The sequence below is a fragment of the Pristiophorus japonicus genome, chromosome 4, assembly GCF_044704955.1.
Source record: "Pristiophorus japonicus isolate sPriJap1 chromosome 4, sPriJap1.hap1, whole genome shotgun sequence".
Lineage (NCBI taxonomy): Eukaryota > Metazoa > Chordata > Chondrichthyes > Pristiophoridae > Pristiophorus > Pristiophorus japonicus.
This window is the reverse complement of record NC_091980.1, coordinates 58,096,168-58,119,185: the sequence shown is the minus strand read 5'-3', so window position 1 is coordinate 58,119,185 and position 23,018 is coordinate 58,096,168. Positions and strand designations below refer to the sequence as shown.

Sequence of the window (23,018 nt, the reverse complement as noted above, 5' to 3'; positions counted from 1 at the left end):
GTAGTGGGGAGGAGAGATCAATTGCTTTTGCTTCACGCACTCTCAGTGCCAGTGAGAGTAATTATGCGCAAATTAAAAGGGAAGCTTTGGCATTAATTTTTAGGGTCAAGAAGTTTCACAAATACTTGTATGGTCGTAAGTTTACCATCATTACGGACCATGAGCCCCTAACAGCAATCCTCCATCCAAAGTTCCCAGTTCCAACATTAGCTGCAGCCCAAATGCAGAGATGGGCTTTGATTTTGTCAGCATATACATATGATATTGAATACAGATGATCAGCTGATCACAGTAATGCTGATGCAATGTCTAGATTGCCTTCCCCATCAAAAGTTACACCCGATAGGGAAGAAGTGTTTTATTTTTCATACATGGATGAACTACCAGTCACAGCCGAAGAGATTGGTAGAGCAACCAAACGTGACCCAGTGATGTCAAAGGTGTATGAGTATATTGCAAATGGATGGCCAAACCAGGTAACAGACAAAGGTACACATCCATTCTTCATTCATAGGAATGAAATATCAGTCGATAAGGATTGTATCATGTGGGGTGCAAGAGTGGTTATATCAAATCAATTCAGGTCCAAGTTATTAGGAGACCTCTATGACCAACACCTGGGAATGTGCTTGACCAAGAGTTTTGCTCGCAGTTATTTATGGTGACCAGGTCTTGACAAAGATATAGAGTACATCGTGAGGCAGTGTACGATATGTCAATCGGTAAGCAAGCAACCACCACCAGTACCATTATAGCCATGGAAATGGCCTCCCAGGATGTGGCAAAGGCTACATATTGATTTTCTTGAGTTAGAAGGACAACAGTTGTTCATTGTGATTGATAGCCATTCGAAGTGGGTTGAGGTGTTTCCAATGTGGAAAATAACAAGAAGTAAAACATTGGACATTTTGCAAAAATTATTTTCTGTATTTGGCCTCCCTGAAGAAATTGTTTCGGATAATGAACCACAATTTCTTTCAGAAGAATTTGCACAATTCACGAGCAAAAATGGTGTGAAGCATACCAAGGTTCCACCATACCATCCTGCTTCGAATGGTGCAGCAGAGCGCACTGTACAAATTGTAAAACGTGCCCTCATAAAACAAATGTTAGATCCTAATCCAAGGAAACGACAAGTTGTCATTGGATCACAAATTGGCTAATTTTTTGATTACATATTGAAATACTTCTCATACAACTACCAACAGAGTTGTTCCTCAAACGACAGCCACGAACCAGATTCTCGTTGTTAAAGCCAAATTTGGCACAGTCCGTAGAAGAGACACAATTAAGACAGAAAGAGAATCATGATAAAGGTAGAGTAAAAGAGAGAAGTGTGAAATTAAACCAGAAGGTGAGAGTGAAGAACCATCACCATAAATGGTTAAAGTGTTTACCAGGAAGAATGGTGAAGATATGTGGTCCTCGCACATATTTGGTAAAGATGTTTGATAATGGACAGGTTAGGTTTGTTCATATTGATCATATTTTACCTACAGACATGGAAGGAGTTGAAGGTGGGAATGATTCAATTATTTCTGACTCATCAGATAGTTTTGATATACCAGTGGAAAATCCTAAATCCAATGTACTGGAAATAAATCCAGGAGAGAATCAGAATGAAAGTCTGAGTCTGAGTCAGGAAAACAAAGAGCCTAAAGTTAGAGTGAGTTCAAATGAAAATCAAGGAAATTCCGTGGAGGAAAACATTTCTTAGAATGAACCTCGAATGAGTTTAGATTCGACACCATGTTTGGAAGGTTCTGTTCGAAAGCGAAGGTATCCTCTTCGAAAAAGAAAACAAGTGGTGAAGTTAAATTTGTAAATATGGAAGAAAAATAAGTTTATATCCTGTGTTATGTAGAAACATGAAAGTTATGTATGATGTTTGTTATGATGGCTTCTTCATTAAGGAGGGAGAAGTGTAATGTCTGTAAGTCTATAATGTTTGCAGCACCACACTGTGGATGTGGACGTATTGTGTACTGCAACTGCAGAGTAATGATTAAACAGAACAGGCAGATTCCGGAGACTTCCGAGAGAGCTGCCTCCATGTTAGGAGCTGTGTGTGCTTGTGCTCTGTGAATATATCACAGCAGCTAAGATGATACCTTGCTTCAAGGGCAACAAGATATTGTCGACGGATATGCAACAGGATTGCCTCATCTTTGTGGGTTTCTGCTGCAAGGAGCAGCTTACCTGCAGTTTTAGTCTCACATTGTACCAGCCTCTCTCTCCGTCTCTTTCGGCTGTGTCTCTCCACAATGTTCTTGTCCTTCTTGCAGACAAGGCACTGCTTTGGAAGAAGATAGGAAGCTCTCGCAGGTATAACCTTGGGGTCTGTCGTCTTTGAGCAAAGCAGTCGAACCTTGGTGGCGGCTTCACTGCTCTCGTCTTTCTGTACTGGTTCTGCAATGGCTGCGAAGGAATGATAAAAATGGATATTCTAATCAGCAGCACTGACAATGACCCTCAGTCAAAAACCCTGTTTTTTGCTGTATTTGTACGTGTTTTGGCCAGAGTGAGAAGTTTCGAGTCAATCAGTCTACACAGAAATAAGTATACAGAGCTGAAGCAAGCCCACAAAATGGAATGTGTCAAACAGCATAACCATTGAACTGAGGGACAAAAGTTGGATATAAACATTTATAGGCTGACACATTTGTAGGAAATTCTGTAAAATCACGTATACTCACGTTCATAGTTCTGATTTTCCTTTTCTTGCTGCTTCTTGGCTCTGTCGATCTTGGATTTATCTGTGAAACGCATGTAGCACTGCCGATGATATCCAATCGAATGTGGGATTGTTGTGAGCCTTTCTGTTGCAATAACCAGCTCCAGATCTAAACATTCAATGGCATTCTCTGCAATTTTAGCTTCTCTAGTTCCAGTAAATTTCCACTGCTGAACACTTGTGAAAATTTTTATCCAGCTCGAGTCCGAAAAATAAACGATGTTACCTTTGGCTTCCACAACTACATGCATGCAGCACGCCATTAATTCGGTGCATGCAATCACTGACTCTAATCGATCTAGTACAGAGATCGTGATTGCTTGATTTCGCGGTACTGTCAAATACAGTGATTGGTCATTTAAGTAACTTGCAATTACGTCGTCACTCTGGGTTTTGAAAAAATTTCTGCCTGTTTTCTAATGAAAATTTTTGCGAAATTTTGAAGATGGGAATTTTGATTTTTGTGATAAGTGGTCCCTAAACTAATATTAGTGTCAATATGAAGTACTTCCTCAGAGGAGATTATGGAAAAGCATTTTTTTGAGACTTGGCCCACGGTCTAAAGATGGTGATTTTTGGTGAAGCCAGATGGGCCTGAACAGGGAATATAAATTGGTTCTTTAATTGTGGGAGGCATCTTTATTCAGAGTATTTATTTTATACTTTTAAAATCAATCCCATAACTTCAAATATGAAAAAATAGCCTTTTAACATAATTGGAAAAAAGCACAGTGAGAGGAAGTTCCTAGGTTTGATTCTTGGTCTGTGCTGAGTTAACTGATCTCAGCTGGGGTTACAGTTGTGTATTATAATAGGCCTCCTGGCTAGCAAGGATTCCCACTCCTGTTCACTATCCAGTGACCCTTTCTGGAAAGTCCATCCATGTGAGCAGTAGATTGAGGATAGCTTTGGCTTCGCTGTGATGCATTCCCTCCCTCCCTGCTTTAACTCAGGGCATCTGGGACCTTGGTGAACAACAGGACAAAAAATGTTTCTCCTTAACCAATGAGATTTAAGGATTGAGAAATAAACAGGAAGGACTGATAAGGAAGAACTAAAGTGGTTGAATTCAATGTCAAATCAGGTACAGAAAGACAGGGAAAGAAATATTGGATTAAGATAGAGAGAAAAAAATGGACAGAAAGGAAAAGTAAGAAAAAATGTTAACCTTTTAAAATTTGACATTTTTAAAATTTCCCAACAGCAATTCATAACCTGCAGAAATAAGATTCCACACTTTTAATTGTTCACCTGTGCAAGAGAGGTTGATTGGCAGTTATACAAGGGAGCAAGCTATCTTAGATCTGGTCCTGTGTAATGAGACAGGAATAATAAACGATCTCCTGGTAAAAGATCCTCTCGGAATGAGTGATCACAGTATGGTTGAATTTGTAATACAGATTGAGGGTGAGGAAGTAGTGTCTCAAACGAGTGTGCTATGCTTAAATAAAGGGGACTACAGTGGGATGAGAGCAGAGTTGGCTAAAGTAGACTGGGAACACAGACTAAACGAGGCACAATTGAGGAACAGTGGAGGACTTTTAAGGAGCTCTTTCAGAGTGCTCAACAAAAATATATTCCAGTGAAAAAGAAGGGCGGTAAGAGAAGGGATAACCAGCTGTGGATAACCAAGGAAATAAAGGAGAGTATCAAATTAAAAACCAATGCGTATAAGGTGGCCAAGGTTAGTGGGAAACTAGAAGATTGGGAAAATTTTAAACGACAGCAAAGAATGACTAAGAAAGCAATAAAGAAAGGAAAGATAGATTACGAAAGTAAACTTGCGCAAAACATAAAAACAGATAGTAAAAGCTTTTACCAATATATAAAATGGAAAATAGTAACTAAAGTAAATGTTGGTCCCTTAGAAGATGAGAAGGGGGATTTAATAATGGGAAATGTGGAAATGGCTGAGACCTTAAACAATTATTTTGCTTCAGTCTTCACAGTGGAAGACAAAAAAACCATGCCAAAAATTGCTGGTCACGGGAATGTGGGAAAGGAGGACCTTGAGACAATCACTATCACTAGGGAGGTAGTGCTGGACAGGCTAATGGATCTCAAGGTAGACAAGTCCCCTGGTCCTGATGAAATGCATCCCAGGGTATTAAAAGAGATGGCGGAAGTTATAGCAGATGCATTCGTTATAATCTACCAAAATTCTCTGGACTCTGGGGAGGTACCATCGGATTGGAAAGCAGCTAATGTAACGCCTCTGTTTAAAAAAGGGGGCAGACAAAAGGCAGGTAACTATAGGCCGGTTAGTTTAACATCTGTAGTGGGGAAAATGCTTGAAGCTATCATTAAGGAAGAAATATCGGGACATCTAGATAGGAATAGTGCAATCAAGCAGACGCAACATGGATTCATGAAGGGGAAATCATGTTTAACTAATTTACTGGAATTCTTTGAGGATATAACGAGCATGGTGGATAGAGGTGTACCGATGGATGTTGGGTATTTAGATTTCCAAAAGGCATTCGATAAGGTGCCACACAAAAGGTTACTGCAGAAGATAGAGGTACGCGGAGTCAGAGGAAATGTATTAGCATGGATCGAGAATTGGCTGGCGAACAGAAAGCAGAGAGTCGGGATAAATGGGTCCTTTTCGGGTTGGAAATCGGTGGTTAGTGGTGTGCCGCAGGGATCGGTGCTGGGACCACAACTGTTTACAATATACATAGATGACCTGGAAAAGGGGACATAATGCAACAAAATTTGCAGATGACACAAAGATTAGTGGGAAAGCGGGTTGTGTAGAGGACACAGAGAGGCTGCAAATAGATTTAGATAGGTTAAGGTAATGGGCTAAGGTTTGGCAGATGGAATACAATGTCGGAAACTGTGAGGTCATCCACCTTGGAAAAAAAAACAGTAAAAGGGAATATTATTTGAATGGGGAGAAATTACAACATGCTGCGGTGCAGAGGGACCTCGGGGTCCTTGTGCATGAAACTCTTTTGAGTTTACCTGTGAAAACATAAAACATGTATCCGTGCCACCCGACCTGGATGACACACACAAGACATTTACAAGGCCCTTTTTTTTTTGGTTTTTTTTTTTGTGGTTTTTTTTTTTTTGGGCACTAAAATCAAATTTTTCCTTTTTTCCAGTGCCCCCTATAAAAGGAGAGGGGGATACTAAAAGCACCGGCAATTAAAACAAATTAAACTTAAAAACGTAAAATCAAATTAAAATTTGGTTGCCGGGCGTGATGATGCACTCCAGTCCCTCCGGTGCCCACCTCTCGCGGAAGGCCGCGAGCGTACCGGTGGACACCGCGTGCTCCATCTCCAAGGACACCCTGGACCGGATGTAAGAGCGGAAGAGAGGCAGACAGTCAGGTTGAACGACCCCCTCGACCGCCCGCTGCCTGGACCGGCTGATGGCACCCTTGGCCGTGCCCAGGAGCAGTCCTACGAGGAGGCCTTCGGACCTACCCGCTCCCCTCCGCACAGGGTGCCCAAAGATCAGGAGAGTGGGACTGAAGTGCAGCCAGAATTTCAGGAGCAGCCCCTTCAAATAGTGGCCCTTGTGCATGAATCCCAAAAAGTTAGTTTTCAGGTGCAGCAGGTAATCAGGAAGGCGAATGGAATGTTGGCCTTCATTGCGAGAGGGATGGAGTACAAAAGCAGGGAGGTCCCACTACAACTGTACAGGGTATTGGTGAGGCCACACCTGGAGTACTGCGTGCAGTTTTGGTCACCTTACTTAAGGAAGGATATACTGGCTTTGGAGGGGGTAGAGACGATTCACTCGACTGATTCCGAAGATGAGGGGGTTACCTTATGATGATAGATTGAGTAGACTGGGGCTTTACTCGTTGGAGTTCAGAAGGATGAGGGGTGATCTTATAGAAACATTTAAAATAATGAAAGGGATAGACAAGATAGAGGCAGAGAGGTTGTTTCCACTGGTTGGGGAGACTAGAACTAGGGAGCACAGCCTCAAAATACGGGGGAGCCAATTTAAAACCGAGTTGAGAAGGAATTTCTTCTCCCAAAGGGTTGTGACTCTGTGGAATTCTCTGCCCAGGGAAGCAGTTGAGGCTAGCTCATTGAATGTATTCAAATCACAGATAGATAGATTTTTAACCAATAAGCGAATTAAGGGTTACGGGGAGAGGGCGGGTAAGTGGAGCCGAGTCCATGGCCAGATCAGCCATGATCTTGTTGAATGGCGGAGCAGGCTCGAGGGGCTAGATGGCCTACTCCTGTTCCTAATTCTTATGTTCTTATTTTATGTTCTTATGTATCACATCGTTAAAAGGGTGCTTATGCTGTTAAATACTAGATTTAACTTTCTGTGGCGAGTTTAACGGGCAATGAATGTGCAAATGCAGCAACTTCATGAAACTCACGGGGAGGTTAAGGGCAAGGTTCTGTTTGTGTCAATATAACGGCAAATCGGCCAACAACTTGTGAGGTGTCTCAATTAATGGGGTATCTCTTCCTCACCACAAGTTGCTGGCCGATTTACACATCATTAACTACGTGCGTCATTCAGAGGCTGTTATTTTTTTCCCAGCAAAATCTGGGCTATTAATTTGTAGAGAAACAGCAGTCAATTTAGGAAGAAAGAACATCGTAATTTTTTCCCAACATATCCTCTGTGATGTGACTAGCTGAGTTTGAGCTTACAAAGATTTGGACTTTCTAACTCTACTGTTGTTTAAATGCAGAAAAAAATGGAAGGCCTGGTTGGAAGTTTTCCCTATTTCATCCAATTCCATCTGGTCACGTTGCTTAAAATGGTGAATGTGTAGTAAGAGGGATGCAATAATCCATTTTCTTATTTTTTTAAAAAGTTGGAACATCAGTTTAAAACAGGAAGGGCTTGTGGGGTTTTTTTTTGGACATGGATGTTCTTTGGTGGCTTTTCAGTTGCACAGGAAAGATTAGTTGGCTACCAAGCTTAGTTTGCTTGGCTGACAGAACTTGAAACTAAATTCTTGGGTACGTTAATTAACATTAAACAAAATGAAACCTTTATTTAACATCTGACAGCAACATGTAGATTTGGGTTACAGGTTGTTCACGTTTCATTCCACTGACTTGAATCAAATTTTGACTACAGTGTTTTGTTTTGTTTAGGTGTAGGTCTTTGTGCTCATCATGTCCAGCAGAGGTGGAAAGAAGAAATCGACCAAGATTTCACGGTCTGCAAAAGCCGGGGTTATTTTCCCTGTTGGAAGAATGTTGCGTTACATAAAGAAGGGTCACCCTAAATACAGAATTGGTGTTGGTGCTCCAGTGTACATGGCTGCAGTTCTGGAGTATCTGACTGGTGAGTCAAAAATTCTTCAAGACTTATGAAAGAACAAGTGCTAAATCAGGGTTTTATTCCAACATTTCACGGAGACCAAAAACAATGTATAACAATTTTACATATTTGGCCAAATTTCAGCATAGGCAATATGATTTATGTGCAGGTTCTGTGTGCAGAACGCCAACTTGTGTACAATGTCAAGGAATTATGTGCAGCAGTAATAATTTTTTTTTCATCTTTTCCTTTTATGGTTTGATCATTAGATTTTTGTTGTAGCATTCTCAAAGTCTTAACTATCATTTTTCTTTGTTAAGTAGTTACACTTGCTCAGCATCAGAAAACTCACTTCAACAGCATTCCTCCGATCACTTCATTGATCTGCTGCCTAGATACAAATGATCACTTTGTTAAAGCTGCTTTTAATCTGGTTATAATACTCTCATCTGGAGGGAGGAGAGCATGCCGGGAGATCCCAGAGATGCAATGATCATGACCATCTTTGAAAAAGGGAACTACAGAGGAACCTCCCTGCTATCAGCCACGGGGAAATTCGTCGCTAGAGTCTTCCTCAAACTTCTTCTTCCTGTGGCCGAGGAGCTCCTCCCGGAGTCGCAGTTGGGCACAATGGACATGATTTTTGCAGCGCAACAGCTGCAGGAAAAATGCAGGGAACAGCGCCAACCCTTATATATGGCCTTCTTCGAACTTACAAAGGCCTTTGACACTGTCAACCACAAGGGTCTATGGAGCATCCTCCTCCGTTTCTCATGCCCCCATAAGTACATCACCATCCTCCACCTGCTCCACGACGACATGCAGGCTGTGATCCTTACCAACGGATCCATCACAGACCCAATCCACGTCCGGACCGGGGTCAAGCAGGGCTGTATCATTGCCCCAACCCTCTTCTCAATCTTCCTCACTGCCATGCTCCACCTCACAGTCGACAAGCTCCCCGCTGGAGTGGAACTAAACTACAGAACCAGTGGGAATCTGTTCAGTCTTCACTGTCTCCAGGCCAGATCCAAGACCACCCCAACCTCTGTCATCGAGCTACAGTATGCGGACGACGCCTGCGTCTGCGCACACACAGAGGCTGAACTCCGGGACATATTCGACATATTTACTGAGGCGTACGAAAGCATAGGCCTTACGCTAAACATCAGTAAGACAAAGGTCCTCCACCAGCCTGTCCTCGCCGCACAGCACTGCCCCCCCCCAGTCATCAAGATCCACGGCGCGGCCCTGGATAACGTGGACCACTTCCCTTATTTCAGGAGCCTCCTATCACCAAGAGCAGGCATTGACGCCGAGATCCAACACCGCCTCCAGTGTGCCAGCGCAGCCTTCGACCGCCTGAGGAAAAGAGTGTTTGAAGACCAGGCCCTCAAAACTGTCACCAAGCTCATGGTCTATAGGGCTGTAGTAATACCCGCCATCCTGTATGGCTCAGAAATATGGACCATGTACAGCAGACACCTCAAGTCGCTGGAGAAATACCACCAACGATGTCTCTGCAAGATCCTACAAATCCCCTGGGAGGACAGACGCACCAACATTAGCGTCCTCGTCCAGGCCAACATCCCCAGCATTGAAGCACTGACCACACTTGATCAGCTCCGCTGGGCAGGCCACATAGTTCGCATGCCAGACACGAGACTCCCAAAGCAAGCGCCTCTACTCGGAATTCCTTCACGGCAAACGAGCCAAAGGTGGGCAGCGGAAATGTTACAAGGACACCCTCAAAGCCTCCCTGAAAAAGTGCAACATCCCCACTGACACCTGGGAGTCCCTGGCCAAAGACTGCCCTAAGTGGAAGAAGTGCATCCAGGAGGGCGCTGAGTTCCTCGAGTCTAGTCACTGAGAGCATGCAGAAATCAAGCACAGGCAGCAGAGTGTGCGGCAAACCAGACCCACCCACCCCTTCCCTCAACGACTATCTGTCCCACCTATGACAGAGACTGTGGTTCTCGTATTGGACTATACAGCCACCTAAGGACTCATGTTAAGAGTGGAAGCAAGTCTTCCTCGATTCCGAGGAACTGCCTATGATGATGAATGCTGCCACTGCTGCTACGGTCACTCACTGTTAAAGGAGACACGGAGCTACTGGTGTCAGCGAATCTGTCTCAGCCAAGAATATTTATCCTGTTGCTAAAATATGGTGGAACTGTATAGCCCAATCTCATTGCTGATGTTTAGAGTTTACAATCTAGTTTTTTATGGACCTTCTTTTAAACTTAAAATTGAGCACTGTTCATCCAAGGTTATTTTTAGGGTAAAAAGAACACACGAGTGCGAGACTAGGACCCCCACCAGCTCGCCCTTGAAAAGTGAGCATTTTCACTTCAAGGGTACACCTAATCTGAATGTGGCTGATAGTTTGAAATGATATGTGGTTGTTTCAGGTAGGTACTGCAGTCGGCTTCTAACTCCAGATATAGTCTAACTCTGCACCTTAAATAGTGCATGGACAGATATGTTCCTATGGGCAAATTAAGTGTAATTCATTGGGCACTATTTTTGTGAAAAAATGTTTTTGTAGGATGGGAAAGGAGCTCAAAAAGTCACACTTTTTTCTTGTCTCAACAATGTCTCATACAAGTTACACTGTGTTTCAATATGGATTAACAATGCAGTTGCATTACATGTTAAATAAAAAGGTTCATGGAGTAGATCTTGACTTAGTGCGATAGTTTAAATTGGGTGATAACGTGTTGGCAAACTTTTTTTGCATCTCTCCCTATTTTTAACTCCATTGACTTCGCCCGTTTTACACTATTGCACAAAGTCAAGATCTACCTTAATTATTTAAGATTAAAAATTTCCCAAACACTTTCTCATGAATATTAGATCCCTTCAGAACTGAGCAAACAAAACAACTCCCCTTTCTCCTCATCTCCAGCTTTTTATTTATCTCCTTTACTTTCTAAACTACCCACTGGCTATTTCCTGCAATCCTTTTAATATATTGTCACTCACACTCTCATTCTCCTTCACCATCTCTCGCTCTCTCACACACATACACACGCCACTCATTCTCACACATATTAAGGAGAGCTTTAAGCAGAAGTCACTGAGTGGATGATGACTGGGTACAACAGGCATTTAGTTGGGAGTATGTGCATTGACAAAGCAATTGATTTTGCTATATTGTAGATGATAAACAGAAGTTTGGATTCTTTATTTTATTTTTTTTTCCTTTAAGAAAGGTTACAGTTTATTTATTGCATAAATATAGATATATTTTGTAGATTCTAACACAGTCAGCATGTACACATTAATGTAAAGATAATTGAGTGTTATAATGAGCAATTCAGGTAATTACTTCTCACTAAGTGAGATGCATGCACTATATATGAGTCGTCTAGTTGCTGATGCCCATGGATGCCAGCTTTCCTTTGTTTTAGATTCTACATACAGAGCAAGCTGATTCTATTGACTATGATAACTAAAACAAACTGATTCTCTTTCAGCTGAAATTTTGGAATTGGCCGGTAATGCTGCTAGAGACAACAAGAAGGGAAGAGTTACTCCCAGGCACATCTTACTGGCTATTGCAAATGATGAAGAACTGAACCAGGTATGTCATACACTGAAGACTGTTGAGGTTTTCTATAGTTTTTCTCATCAAGTGTGAAAAAAGTTATTAAAATGAGTCTGTTTTTGGTGCATTAACTGAGGTAGCTGAGGGGACAGAGCGAAGGAGGCAAGTGAGCCCAGTTCTTGGCACTAAACAAATGATGTAGATGAGATCTACTGAACAGATGTACTCAATGGTCTGTAGGAGGTGGAAACAGAGACCTGATTGGTTGAATTTGGATTTACCAAGAAAACCTGAAATTGACATGTTAAATGTTGGAAAAGGCCCCTGCAACCTTCGAAGTGTCTTTTCTTTGTCATGGTAAGGTCTTCTGCGGCAGAGACTCTCTACTTCACTCCTTGCCTTTTAAAACCTTCTTAAAACCCAATGTATTAACCACACTTCCAGTTGCTGCTCATAACTCTCCAACTTTAGCTTGGCATCTATTCCTTTTTTATATATAATATTTCCCCTCTTTAAAATGCTTTGAAATGTTTTTAATATTTATTTTTGTTATCCTGACAGTCTGCCCTGTTTGTATCATTCCTGTGGTGTCCAGTTAGTATATCATTCATCCTTTGAATAGTTGGACACTTGGTTTGATCGGATCATTTTAATATTTCATGGAAATATGTATCAAAATGGTTTAATGTAAAAGTGGAATCATACCTCTAATTCTTAGCCTCTCCCTACAGCTGCTGAAAGGTGTCACTATTGCTAGTGGAGGTGTCTTACCTAACATTCATCCAGAACTATTGTCTAAGAAACGAGGATCCAAAGGAAAGCTCGAAGCCATCATCACCCCACCTCCAGCAAAGAAAGCAAAGTCCTCACAATCTACGAAGAAAACTGGAGGAAAAAGAGGCAAAAAGGGGGCAGGAAAAGGAGGGGCTAAGGTACAACTCATAAAACACACCTTTTTAACACTGATTTTCTGAAATTTTGTGCCATGTAAAATAACCTGTTTTCCCCCAATAATATAATCTCTTTGTTCAACTAAAACAGTGATGATTACTTGACATACAGAGGTAAACTTTGTGCTGTGACATGTAAAATTACTTGGCATTTAAAAAAAATTCATATTCTTGTACAGGATCTTATTTTAGTGTCACCTGCAAACTTCTTAATCATAACCCCAACATTTAAGTCCAATTCATTGATATATACCACAAAAAGCAAGGGACCCAGCGCTGAGCTCTGCAGAACGCCACTGGATACAGCCTTCCAGTCATAAAAACACCCATCAACTATTACCCTTTGCTTCCTGCCTCCGAGCCAATTTTGGATCCAATTTGGCACTTTGCCCTGAATCCCATGGGCTTTAGTGACTAGTCTGCTATGTGGGTCCTTATCAAAAGCTTTGCTAAAATCAATATACACTGCATCATGCGCACTGCCCTCATCAACCCTCTTGGTTACCTCCTTGAAAAATTCAATTAAGTTAGTCAGACACAACCTTTCCCTAACAAATCCATGCTGATTAATTCATGTCTTTTCAAATGAAGATTTATTCTGTCCCTCAGGATTTTATCCAATAATTTTCCCACCACCGAGGTTAGGCTGACTGACCTGTAATTACTCGGACTATCCCTTTCTCCCTTTTTAAACAAAGCTACAACATTAGTCGTCCTCCAGTCCTCTGGCACTACACCTGTAGCCAGAGAGGATTGGAAAATGATGGTCAGAGCCTCCGCTATTTCCTCTTTTGCTTCTCTTAACCCCCTGGGATACGTTTCATCCAGGGCTGTGGATTTATCCACTTTCAAAGCTGCTAAGCCCCTTTATACTGCCTCTCTCACGATGTTTATCTCGTCTAATATTTCATAGAAACATAGAAAATAGGTGCAGGAGTAGGCCATTCGGCCCTTCGAGCCTGCACCACCATTCAATAAGATCATTGCTGATCCTTCACCTCAGTACCCCATTCCTGCTTTCTCTCCATATCCCTTGATCTCTTTAGCCGTAAGGGCAAAATCTAACTCCCTCTTGAATATATCCAATGAACTGGCATCAACAACTCTCTGCGGTAGGGAATTCCACAGGTTAACAACTCTCTGAGTGAAGAAGTTTTTCCTTATCTCAGTCCTAAATGGCTTACCCCTTATCCTTAGACTGTGTTCCCTGGTTTTGGACTTCCCCAACATCGGAAACATTCTTTCTGCATCTAACCTGTCCAGTCCTGTCAGAATTTTATATGTTTCTATGAGATCCCTTCTCATCCTTCTAAACTCCAGTGAATACAGGCCAGTCGATCCAGTCTCTCCTCATGTCAGTCCAGCCATCCCGGGAATCAGTCTGTAGAACCTTCGCTGCACTCCCTCAATCGCAAGAATGTCCTTCCTCAGATTAGGAGACCAAAACTGAACACAATATTCCAGGTGAGGCCTCACCAAGGCCCTGTACAACTGCAGTAAGACTTCCCTGCTCCTATACTCAAATCCCCTAGCTATGAAGACCAACATACCATTTGCCTTCTTCACCGCCTGCTGTACCTGCATGCCAACTTTCAATGACTGATGCAGCATGACACCCAGGTCTCGTTGCACCTCCAGTTTTCCTAATCTGCCGCATTCAGGTAATATTCTGCCTTTGTGTTTTTGTCCCCAAGTGGATAACCTCACATTTATCCACATTGTACTGCATTTGCCATGCATTTGCTCACTCAACTAACCTGCCCAAGTCACCCTGCAGCCTATTAGCATCCTCCTCACAGCTCACACCGCCACCCAGTTTAGTGTCATCTGCAAATTTGGAGCTATTACACTCAATTCCTTCATCTAAATCATTAATGTATATTTTAAATAGCTGGGGTCCCAGCACTGAGCCCTGCGGCACTCCACTAGTCACTGCTTGCTATTCTGAAAAGGACCCGTTTATCCCGACTCTCTGCTTCCTGTCTGCCAACCAGTTCTCTATCCACGTCAGTACATTACCCCCAATACCATGTGCTTTAATTTTGCACACCAATCTCTTGTGTGGCACCTTGTCAAAAGCCTTTTGAAAGTCCAAATACACCACATCCACTGGTTCTCCCCTGTCCACTCTACTAGTTACATCCTCAAAAAATTCCAAAAGATTTTTCAAGCATGATTTCCCTTTCATAAATCCATGCTGACTTGGACCGATCCTGTCACTGCTTTCCAAATGCGCTGCTATTTCATCTTTATTAATTGATTCCAACATTTTCCCTGCTACTGATGTCAGGCTAACCCATCTATAATTACCTTTTTCTCTCTCCCTTTTTAAAAAAGTGCTGTTACATTAGCTACCCTCCAGTCCATAGGGACTGATCCAGAGTCGATAGACTGTTGGAAAATGATCACCAATGCATCCACTATTTCTAGGGCCACTTCCTTAAGTACTCTCGGATGCAAACTATCAGGTCCTGGGGATTTATCGGCCTTCAATCCCAACAATTTCCCTGACACAATTTCCTGCCTAATAAGGATATCCTTCAGTTCCTCCTTCTCCCTAGACCCTTGGTTCCCTAGTACTTCCGGAAGGCTATTTGTGCCTTCCTTCGTGAAGACAGAACCAAAGTATTTGTTCAACTAGTCTGCCATTTCTTTGTTCCCCATTATAAATTCACCTGAATCTGACTGCAAGGGACCGTTTGTCTTCATTAAAATTTTTCTCTTCACATAGCTATAGAAGCTTTTGCAGTTAGTTTCAATGTTCCCAGCAAGCTTCCTCTCATACTCTTTTTTTCCCCCTCCTAATTAAACACTTTGTCCTCCTCTGCTGAATTCTAAATTTTTCCCAGTCCTCAGGTTTGCTGCTTTTTCTGGCCAATTTATAAGCCTCTTCCTTGGATTTAATACTATCCTTAATTTCCCTTGTTAGCCACGGTTGAGCCACCTTCCCCATTTTAATTTTACTCCAAACAGGAATGTATAATTGTTGAAGCTCATCCATGTGATCCTTAAATGTTTGCCATTGCCTATCCAAAGTCAACCCTTTAAGTTTCATTATCTAGTCTATTCTAGCCAATTCACGTCTCATACCATCAAAGTTACCTTTCCTTAAGTTCAGGACCCTAGTCTCTGAATTAACTGTGTTACTCTCCATCTTAATAAAGAATTCTACCATATTATGGTCACTCTTCCACAAGGGGCCTCGCACAACAAGATTGCTAATTAGTCCTTTCTCATTACACATCACCCAGTGTCTAGAAAACCATCCCTAATACTCTCCAGGAAATCCTCCTCTACCGTATTGCTACCAGTTTGGTTAGTCCAATCTATATGTTGATTAAAGTCGCCCATGATAACAGTCCTCCCCCCTCATTGTAAAGTCTGCATCGCTTCTCTTGTGAAAACAAATGCAAAGTATTCGTTAAGAATCCTACCCACTTCTTCTGCCTCCACACAGAGATTTCCTTTATGGTCTCTAATAGGCCCCACTCTTTCTCTAGTTATCCTTTTGCTCTTAACGTATTTATAAAATATCTTTGGGTTTTCCCTGATTTTACTTGCCAACATTCTTCCATGCTCTCTCTTTGCTTTCCTGATATCTTTTTTAATTGCACCCTTGTACTTCTTATATTCCTCGAGAGTTTCTCTTACCTTGTATGTCCTTTAGCATCCAGGGGGCTCTAGATTTGTTAGCCCCAACCATTTTTTTGGAACATACTTGCTCTGCACCCTCAGGATCTCCTCCTTGAATGTCTCCCACTGCTCTGACACCGATTTACCATCAAGTAGCCGTTTCCAGTTCACTTTGGCCAAATCCCATCTCAGCTCAACAAAATTGGCTTTACCCCAATTGAGAACTTTTATTCCTGGTCTCCCTTTGTCCTTTTCCATAACTACCCTAAATCTTACTGAATTATGATCACTAACACCAAAATGCTCTCCCACTAATAGCTCTTCCACCTGCCCCTCTTCATTCCCCAAAACCAAGTCCAGAACCGCCCCCTCCCTTGTTGGACTTGTTACATACTGGCTAAAGAAGTTCTCCTGAATGCATTTTAGGAATTCTGCACCCTCTGTATCATTCTTACTACCCTTTTCCCAGTTAATATTAGGGTTGTTGAAATCTCCACTATTACAGATCTATAGTTTTTGCACTTTGCAGCAATTTGCCCATGCAGGGCATCAGCACCCGACTACATTGCTGCCTGGGAGGCCAGGGATGGCCTCACCATGGCTACCTTTACTTCACTTCACGCCGTACACCCCAACTGCCACATGATGTGCCAGGTTGGCAGCACCCCACACCAGCTCCATAAATCATCCCTGCAGTGCCAAAGCCATTCCTTTCACACTCATCACCATTGTGGGGGGTACCCTTATGTCTGACCATTCATCACAAAGCCACTTCCAAAGTTGCACAAAATTCTATCCAAGAACACAAAGTGTTCAAAATAAAGATTTCAATGTTTGACAACACATTAGCAAAGTCTACAGTAACATTGACGAAAACACCCAAGTGCCTACCCTTGCAAATTGTTAGTTGGTATGATTGGTCAATGATTAGGGTGAGTGTGAGGGGTGCCTAGTGAGATGGGGAAATGACAATGTAGATAGAGAGAGGGATAGGTGGAGGTGCAGGTCAGTTGGTGTGAATAAGGATGTGCAGGAGTCGGGTAGGGAATGCAGAGTGATGGAGATGTGATGAGTGGCACAGCAGGTTGAACTTGAGTGTTGCTTTGCAGTAACATTTTGTCATCTACTGAGATCATTGAAAGGCTTATGCCACTGCAGTCAGGTCCTCCTGATGACATCCCTGCTTGTACCCTCCTGTGCAATGTGTACCCAGACTGTTGGTGACCTGGAGAGGTATCCTCCATCCATTGGAATGGAAAGGAACCTGCCTGCGTGCTGTGACTACTTCCATATGGAGGGAGTCATGGGAGAGCCTGGGTGCAGCCATGCACCTTTGTGCAGTGCTTGTCAGTGTTCGCAGTAGCTCAATGCTGCAAAAGACTGAAAAAAGTTGGCCATGGTCCCTTTTAAGGAAATCGGATGATGACGCATTATCAGATGACGACATCAGACTGGCTTCCTGTTAATTGACCGGGAACCCCACCGTATGGGCTTAACAAGCCCCATCAATGGAAGATTGCTGTCAGAGGGCAACTGCAGCTGGGAGTGCGTTCCCTACACACCACCGCTGCCACCTGTACCTAACTCGCCCTTTGGGTGAAATTGCAGCCTTAGTTGCAGAATAGATGGGCTGAATTTGTGAAACAATAACATGTTCAAGGACCTTTTGAGAAAAAGGAGTGGTTAGAGATAGGGCAGTCGTTTGCAAGAATAGAAGGTTTAGGAGAGTTTTTTTGAGAGGGCGAATGATGTTCAAGTTATTTACCAGCTTTATTTTAACGCTGAGATGTGTTGTGTTCTTGAAACGCATCAACAGTATGTATTATTCTTTATATCATACAGTTGAAGGTTTTGTGGCAATTTTACACAATTGTGCCAATTTTTTCATTGTGTATGCCAATTGCTAGTGACAGTAATTTATAGTAGTTTCCCCCAATCAATGAAGTGCCTTTAAACGATGTGATGTGAATTTCAGATTTTGGATTTTATTTTGTTGCACATTTCTATATAGCAGACCTGTGGAAATATTGGAGGGCAACTGCAGACCTCTTGGATAAATTGGAGTGCAATAGCAATCCGCCCCATTGTATATTGGAAGGGAATAGGAGACTCCCCTGCATATTGGAAGAGAATAGCATACCCTTGCATATATTATCATGGAGTTTCATATCTCTCCCCATGTACATATATTGGAGTGAAAAAACAGGAAAAAGCAGGAAACTATAAACCAGTTAGCCTAACATCTGTCGTTGGGAAAATGCTGGAGTCAATCATTAAGGAAGCAGTAGTAGGACATTTGGAAAAACATAGTGCAGTCAAGCAGAGTCAGCATGGATTTATGAAAGGGAAATCATATTTAACAAATTTGCTGGAATTCTTTGAGGATGTAACAGGTAGGATGAATAAGGGGGAACCAGTGGATGTGGTATATTTGGATTTCCAGAAGGCATTCGATGAGGTGCCAGATAAAAGGTTACTGCACAAGATAAGAGCTCACGGAGTTGTGGTAATATATTAGCATGATTAGAGGATTGGCTAACGAACAGAAAACAGAGAGTCGGGATAAATGGGTCATTTTCCGGTTGGCAAATGGTAACTAGTGGGGTGCCACAGGGATTGGTGCTGGGTCCTCAACTATTTACAATCTATATTAATTATTTGAAGGGACCGAGCGTAATGTAGCCAAGTTCGCTGATAGCACAAAGATGGGTGGGAAAGCAAGTTGTGAGGAGGACACAAAGAATCTGCAAAGGAATATAGACAGGCTTAGTGAATGAGCAAACATTTGGCAGATGGAGTATAATGTAGGAAAGTGTGAGGTTATCTATCCACTTTGATGGAAAAATAAAAAAGCAGATTATTATTTAAATGGAGAGAGATTACAAAATGCTGCAGTACAGAGGGACCTGGGTGGTCCTTGTGCATGAAACACAAAAAGTTATTATGCAGGTACAGCAGATAATCAGGAAGGCAAATGGAATGTTGGCCTTTATTGCAAGGGGGATATAGAGTATAAAAGCAGGGAATTCCTGCTACAACTGTACAGGGTATTGGCGAGACCACACTTGGAGTACTGCGTACATATTTGGTCTCCTTATTTAAGGAGGGATATACTTGCATTGGACGCAGTTCAGAGAAGGTTCACTCGGTTGTTTCCTGAGATGAGGGGGTTGACTTATGAAGAAAGTTTGAGGAGGTTGGGCCTATACTCATTGGAGTTTAGAAGAATGAGAGGTGATCTTACTGAAACATATAAGATACTGAGGGGACTCGACAAGGTAAATGCAGAGAGGATGTTTCCACTTGTGGGGGAATCTAGAACTAGAGGGGATAGTTTAAGAATAAGGGGTCGCCCATTTAGAACTGAGATGAGCAGGAATTTCTTCTCTCAGAGAGTCGTACATCTGTGGAATTCTCTGCCCCAGAGAGCTGTGGAAGTTGGGTCATTGAATATATTTAAGGTGGACATAGACAGATTTTTGAATGATAAGGGAGTGAAGTGTTATGGGGAGCGGGCAGGGAAGTGGAGCTGAGCATAAGATCAGATCAGCCATGATATTAAATGGCGGAGCTGGCTCGAGGGGCCAAACGGCCTACTCCTGCTCCTATTTCTTATGTTCTTATATTCTAACAAACCTGTTTATATTAGGAGATAGGATGTCCTTTCCCCTATTTGTATTTCAAGGGAATAGTCGGCCCCATGTATATTGGAGGCAAGTAGCAGACCCTGTGTATATTGTAGGTGTGGAGCCAACACCTGCATATATTGGAGGTAAATAGCAGATCTCCGGTGCAGGCAGCGAAGGGTGACGTCAGCAAGGTCCAGGTCGGTGATTGGAGCATGGGCAGAAACAGCAGGAGCAGCGAGAGACTGCTCTGTGGAGGGAAGTGATCGGGGCTCAGGAAAGGTGTGAGTTCGGGGCCAGGAGCCCAGGGGAAGCACGGGTCAGCCCACACTGCGATATGTGTGTGCACTAGATCCATGCAGCAGAGCAGGTCTCCAGTCGTCTTGGTTAACCCTTGCCGCTGGACCAAGACCTAGCTCTATCAAGCCCGTGTGGTGGCTGGTATGCAATGGCCACCACACGTTAAAAAAATCCAAGCACAGGCATCTTTCACTCTTCACAATGTAGTTCAGGACCTGGAATATTAGGTCCTTCATTGAAACACCTGTGAACTCATCCTTTTTTGGCGTGGAAGCAAGTCATCCTCGTTCGAGGGACTGTCTATGATGATGATGCTTATATTGGGGGTGGGGGGCAGCAGGCACCCTCCCTGTATACTGAAGGGAAATAGAATATATGTATCGTGTATGTTGGAGATGGATAACAGACCTAATGATTATGTGTGTTGGAAGAGAATAACAAGTCCCTGGAAATGTATCTTATCACAGATTGTTAGTGCAGTGATAAATTTGTGTATCCATTCATACAAACAGTGAAACAAGCAGAAAACCTGACTGTCACACAGCACATAGCCAGTACTCTGAATTTTAGTGGCCAAGCTGGGATTTTTGAGATTGAAGTAATTCTCTGGGTATATAATTCTCTGGAGAGCACCAGTTCCCACTGTCACAGGACAGAGAGTGGAGAGCACCAGTTCCCACTGTCACAGGACAGAGAGTGGAGAGCACCAGTTCCCACTGTCACAGGACAGAGAGTGGAGAGCACCAGTTCCCACTGTCACAGGACAGAGAGTGGAGAGCACCAGTTCCCACTGTCACAGGACAGAGAGTGGAGAGCACCAGTTCCCACTGTCACAGGACAGAGAGTGGAGAGCACCAGTTCCCACTGTCACAGGACAGAGAGTGGAGAGCACCAGTTCCAACTGTCACAGGACAGAGGGCCCAAGTTTCCACATGATTTGCGCCTGATTTTTAGGAGCAACTGGTGGAGAACGGACTATCTTAGAAATCGCAATTCTCCACATTTTTTTTTCTGCAGTTCTAGTCAGGTAGAACAGTTCCATTTTGGAACAGAATTTTTTCTTCAAAAGGGGGTGTGTCCGGCCACTGACGCCTGATTTGAAAGTTTCCACAGTGAAAACGTATCCAAACTAACTTAGAATGGAGCAAGTGAAGATTTTTGTAGAACTGAAAAAACCTTGTCTACACATTAAAAAATCAGGCGCAGGTTACAAATTAGGCGTCCAGAACGAGGGGGGGGGGAGGGGGGGGAAGGGAAGTCATTAAATTCTATAATAAATCCTTATTTATACTTATACAAATAAATCCAACCTGAATAAAAATTTATAAGCAAAGAAAAGATTAAATAAACCATCTTCCTACCTGTGTGAAAGTGCTTCAGCCAGGGAGAATGCTGCGGGGGGGGGGAAAGGAGGCAACCGTTCGTTCCCGCGGGTGGGGGAGAGGAGGGAAACGGCTGCCTCAACTTTCTGAGGCTTCCTGCAGCCTTCTCACTGCTGCAAGAAGCCTCAGTGCTGATGGCAATGTGCTTTTATTAAAAACATTTCAAAAATTAAACAGCTACAAAGAACTACAAAAATGGCCGAGTGCCAATGTTTCCTTCACACTGCACGTGCGTGAACGCTCCAACGCGCACGCGCAGCGTTGCTGGCAGGAAAAAAACTAATTTAAATGGTACCCGCCCCCTCCCACTTACAAAATCGGCGCGAGTGTAGGCTCCGCCCCCCTGGGCGCCGCGCCAAGCAGACATGGAGCTGCAGGACGCTCCAGAATCGCGCGTTTTTTTTCCGGCGCCCTTTTCGGCGCGAAAAACGAGCGCCCAGCTCGGAGGGGCGCCCGTTTTTTATCGTGTGGAAACTTGGGCCCAGAAAGTGGAGAGCACCAGTTCCAACTGTCACAGGAGCATCCAGTCGTGCCTCGGTAACTGCCCCCAAAGGAAGTGGAGTGTGGGAAATTGCACTCCGCTTCCATTGAGGGGTGGTAAGGCCAATTCTGCGGCGGGAGCAGGACGTCCACACTGGGGGCTAAAATTCCCGGCCCCAGAAGGTTACCACCCCCAAGATGGGAGCCTGTGCGGGGAGGCAGAGGGAAGTTGAGGGGAGACGGGGGCGCGGGATGGAGGGGAGAGTGGTGGAGGTAGGGGGCGGAGAAGCCCGGGGCGGGGGACGGAAGGGGCCACATTGCAGCGGAGGTCTGGGGGGGAGCGAAGTGTGTTGGAGGGGCGAGCCTGGGGGCTCTGTGCCTCGGTGCGGGGAGTGTTCACAATGGGGTGGACGGGTTGACTGCGCAGATGGCGATTGGTGGATGTGGTGTGGTTGATGTCGCGGGGGCGTGGCTCCGGGGCTGGGGGCTCGACATCCAGGGGTGTTTGGCATTTGGGAAGGATTCTGACGGGATGGGGCGGGTTGGGTGCGGGGGGGGAGTGTTCCTGGTGTTGGGTGGGTCCGGAGCCGGGCGGGGGGGCATGCTCTTGGGATGGGGGGTGGGCTGTTTGGGGCTGGGATTGGGAGAGACTTCTTCACTCGGGGAGTTGTTGGCCTGTGGGGTTCCCTGCCGCGGAGAATTGTTGATGCCAGTTCATTGGATGTGTTCGGGAGGGAGTTGGATGTGGTCCTTGTGGCTGGGGGGATGGGGGGGGAGGTGCTGGGGTGGGTGATCAGCCATGATCTTGTTGAATGGCGGTGCAGGCGCGAAGGGCCGAATGGCCTACTCCTGCACCTATTTTCTATGTATGAAACACGCAGCTCTGATATAAAGTGTAAAGGAATATTTTCTCACTACAGAAGAAGCAAACAGAAGTCAGCAAAGCAGCGTCTGCAGACAGCACTACCGAGGGAAATCCTGGGGATACGTTTACCATTCTCTCCACCAAAAGTCTCTTTCTTGGACAAAAGGTACTGATACTCAGTAACATGAAATGGGAGTGTTCTGAGTGAACTTAGACATTCCTGTCTTCTTATT

The 23,018-nt window shown here is 43.7% G+C and overlaps 1 protein-coding gene across 8 annotated transcripts in view; it reads left to right on the top strand.

The window, feature by feature from the left end:
* macroh2a1 (macroH2A.1 histone) overlaps positions 1-23,018 on the top strand; it is a 64,433-nt gene that overhangs the window by 13,349 nt on the left and 28,066 nt on the right. For all 8 annotated transcript variants that reach the window (XM_070878232.1, XM_070878226.1, XM_070878230.1 and 5 more), the window contains exons 2-5: positions 7,828-8,020; positions 11,479-11,585; positions 12,281-12,481; positions 22,841-22,951. In XM_070878232.1, the coding sequence (XP_070734333.1) occupies positions 7,849-8,020; positions 11,479-11,585; positions 12,281-12,481; positions 22,841-22,951 (591 nt within the window). In that variant the 5' untranslated portion in view covers positions 7,828-7,848. The remainder of the gene's footprint in view (positions 1-7,827; positions 8,021-11,478; positions 11,586-12,280; positions 12,482-22,840; positions 22,952-23,018) is intronic.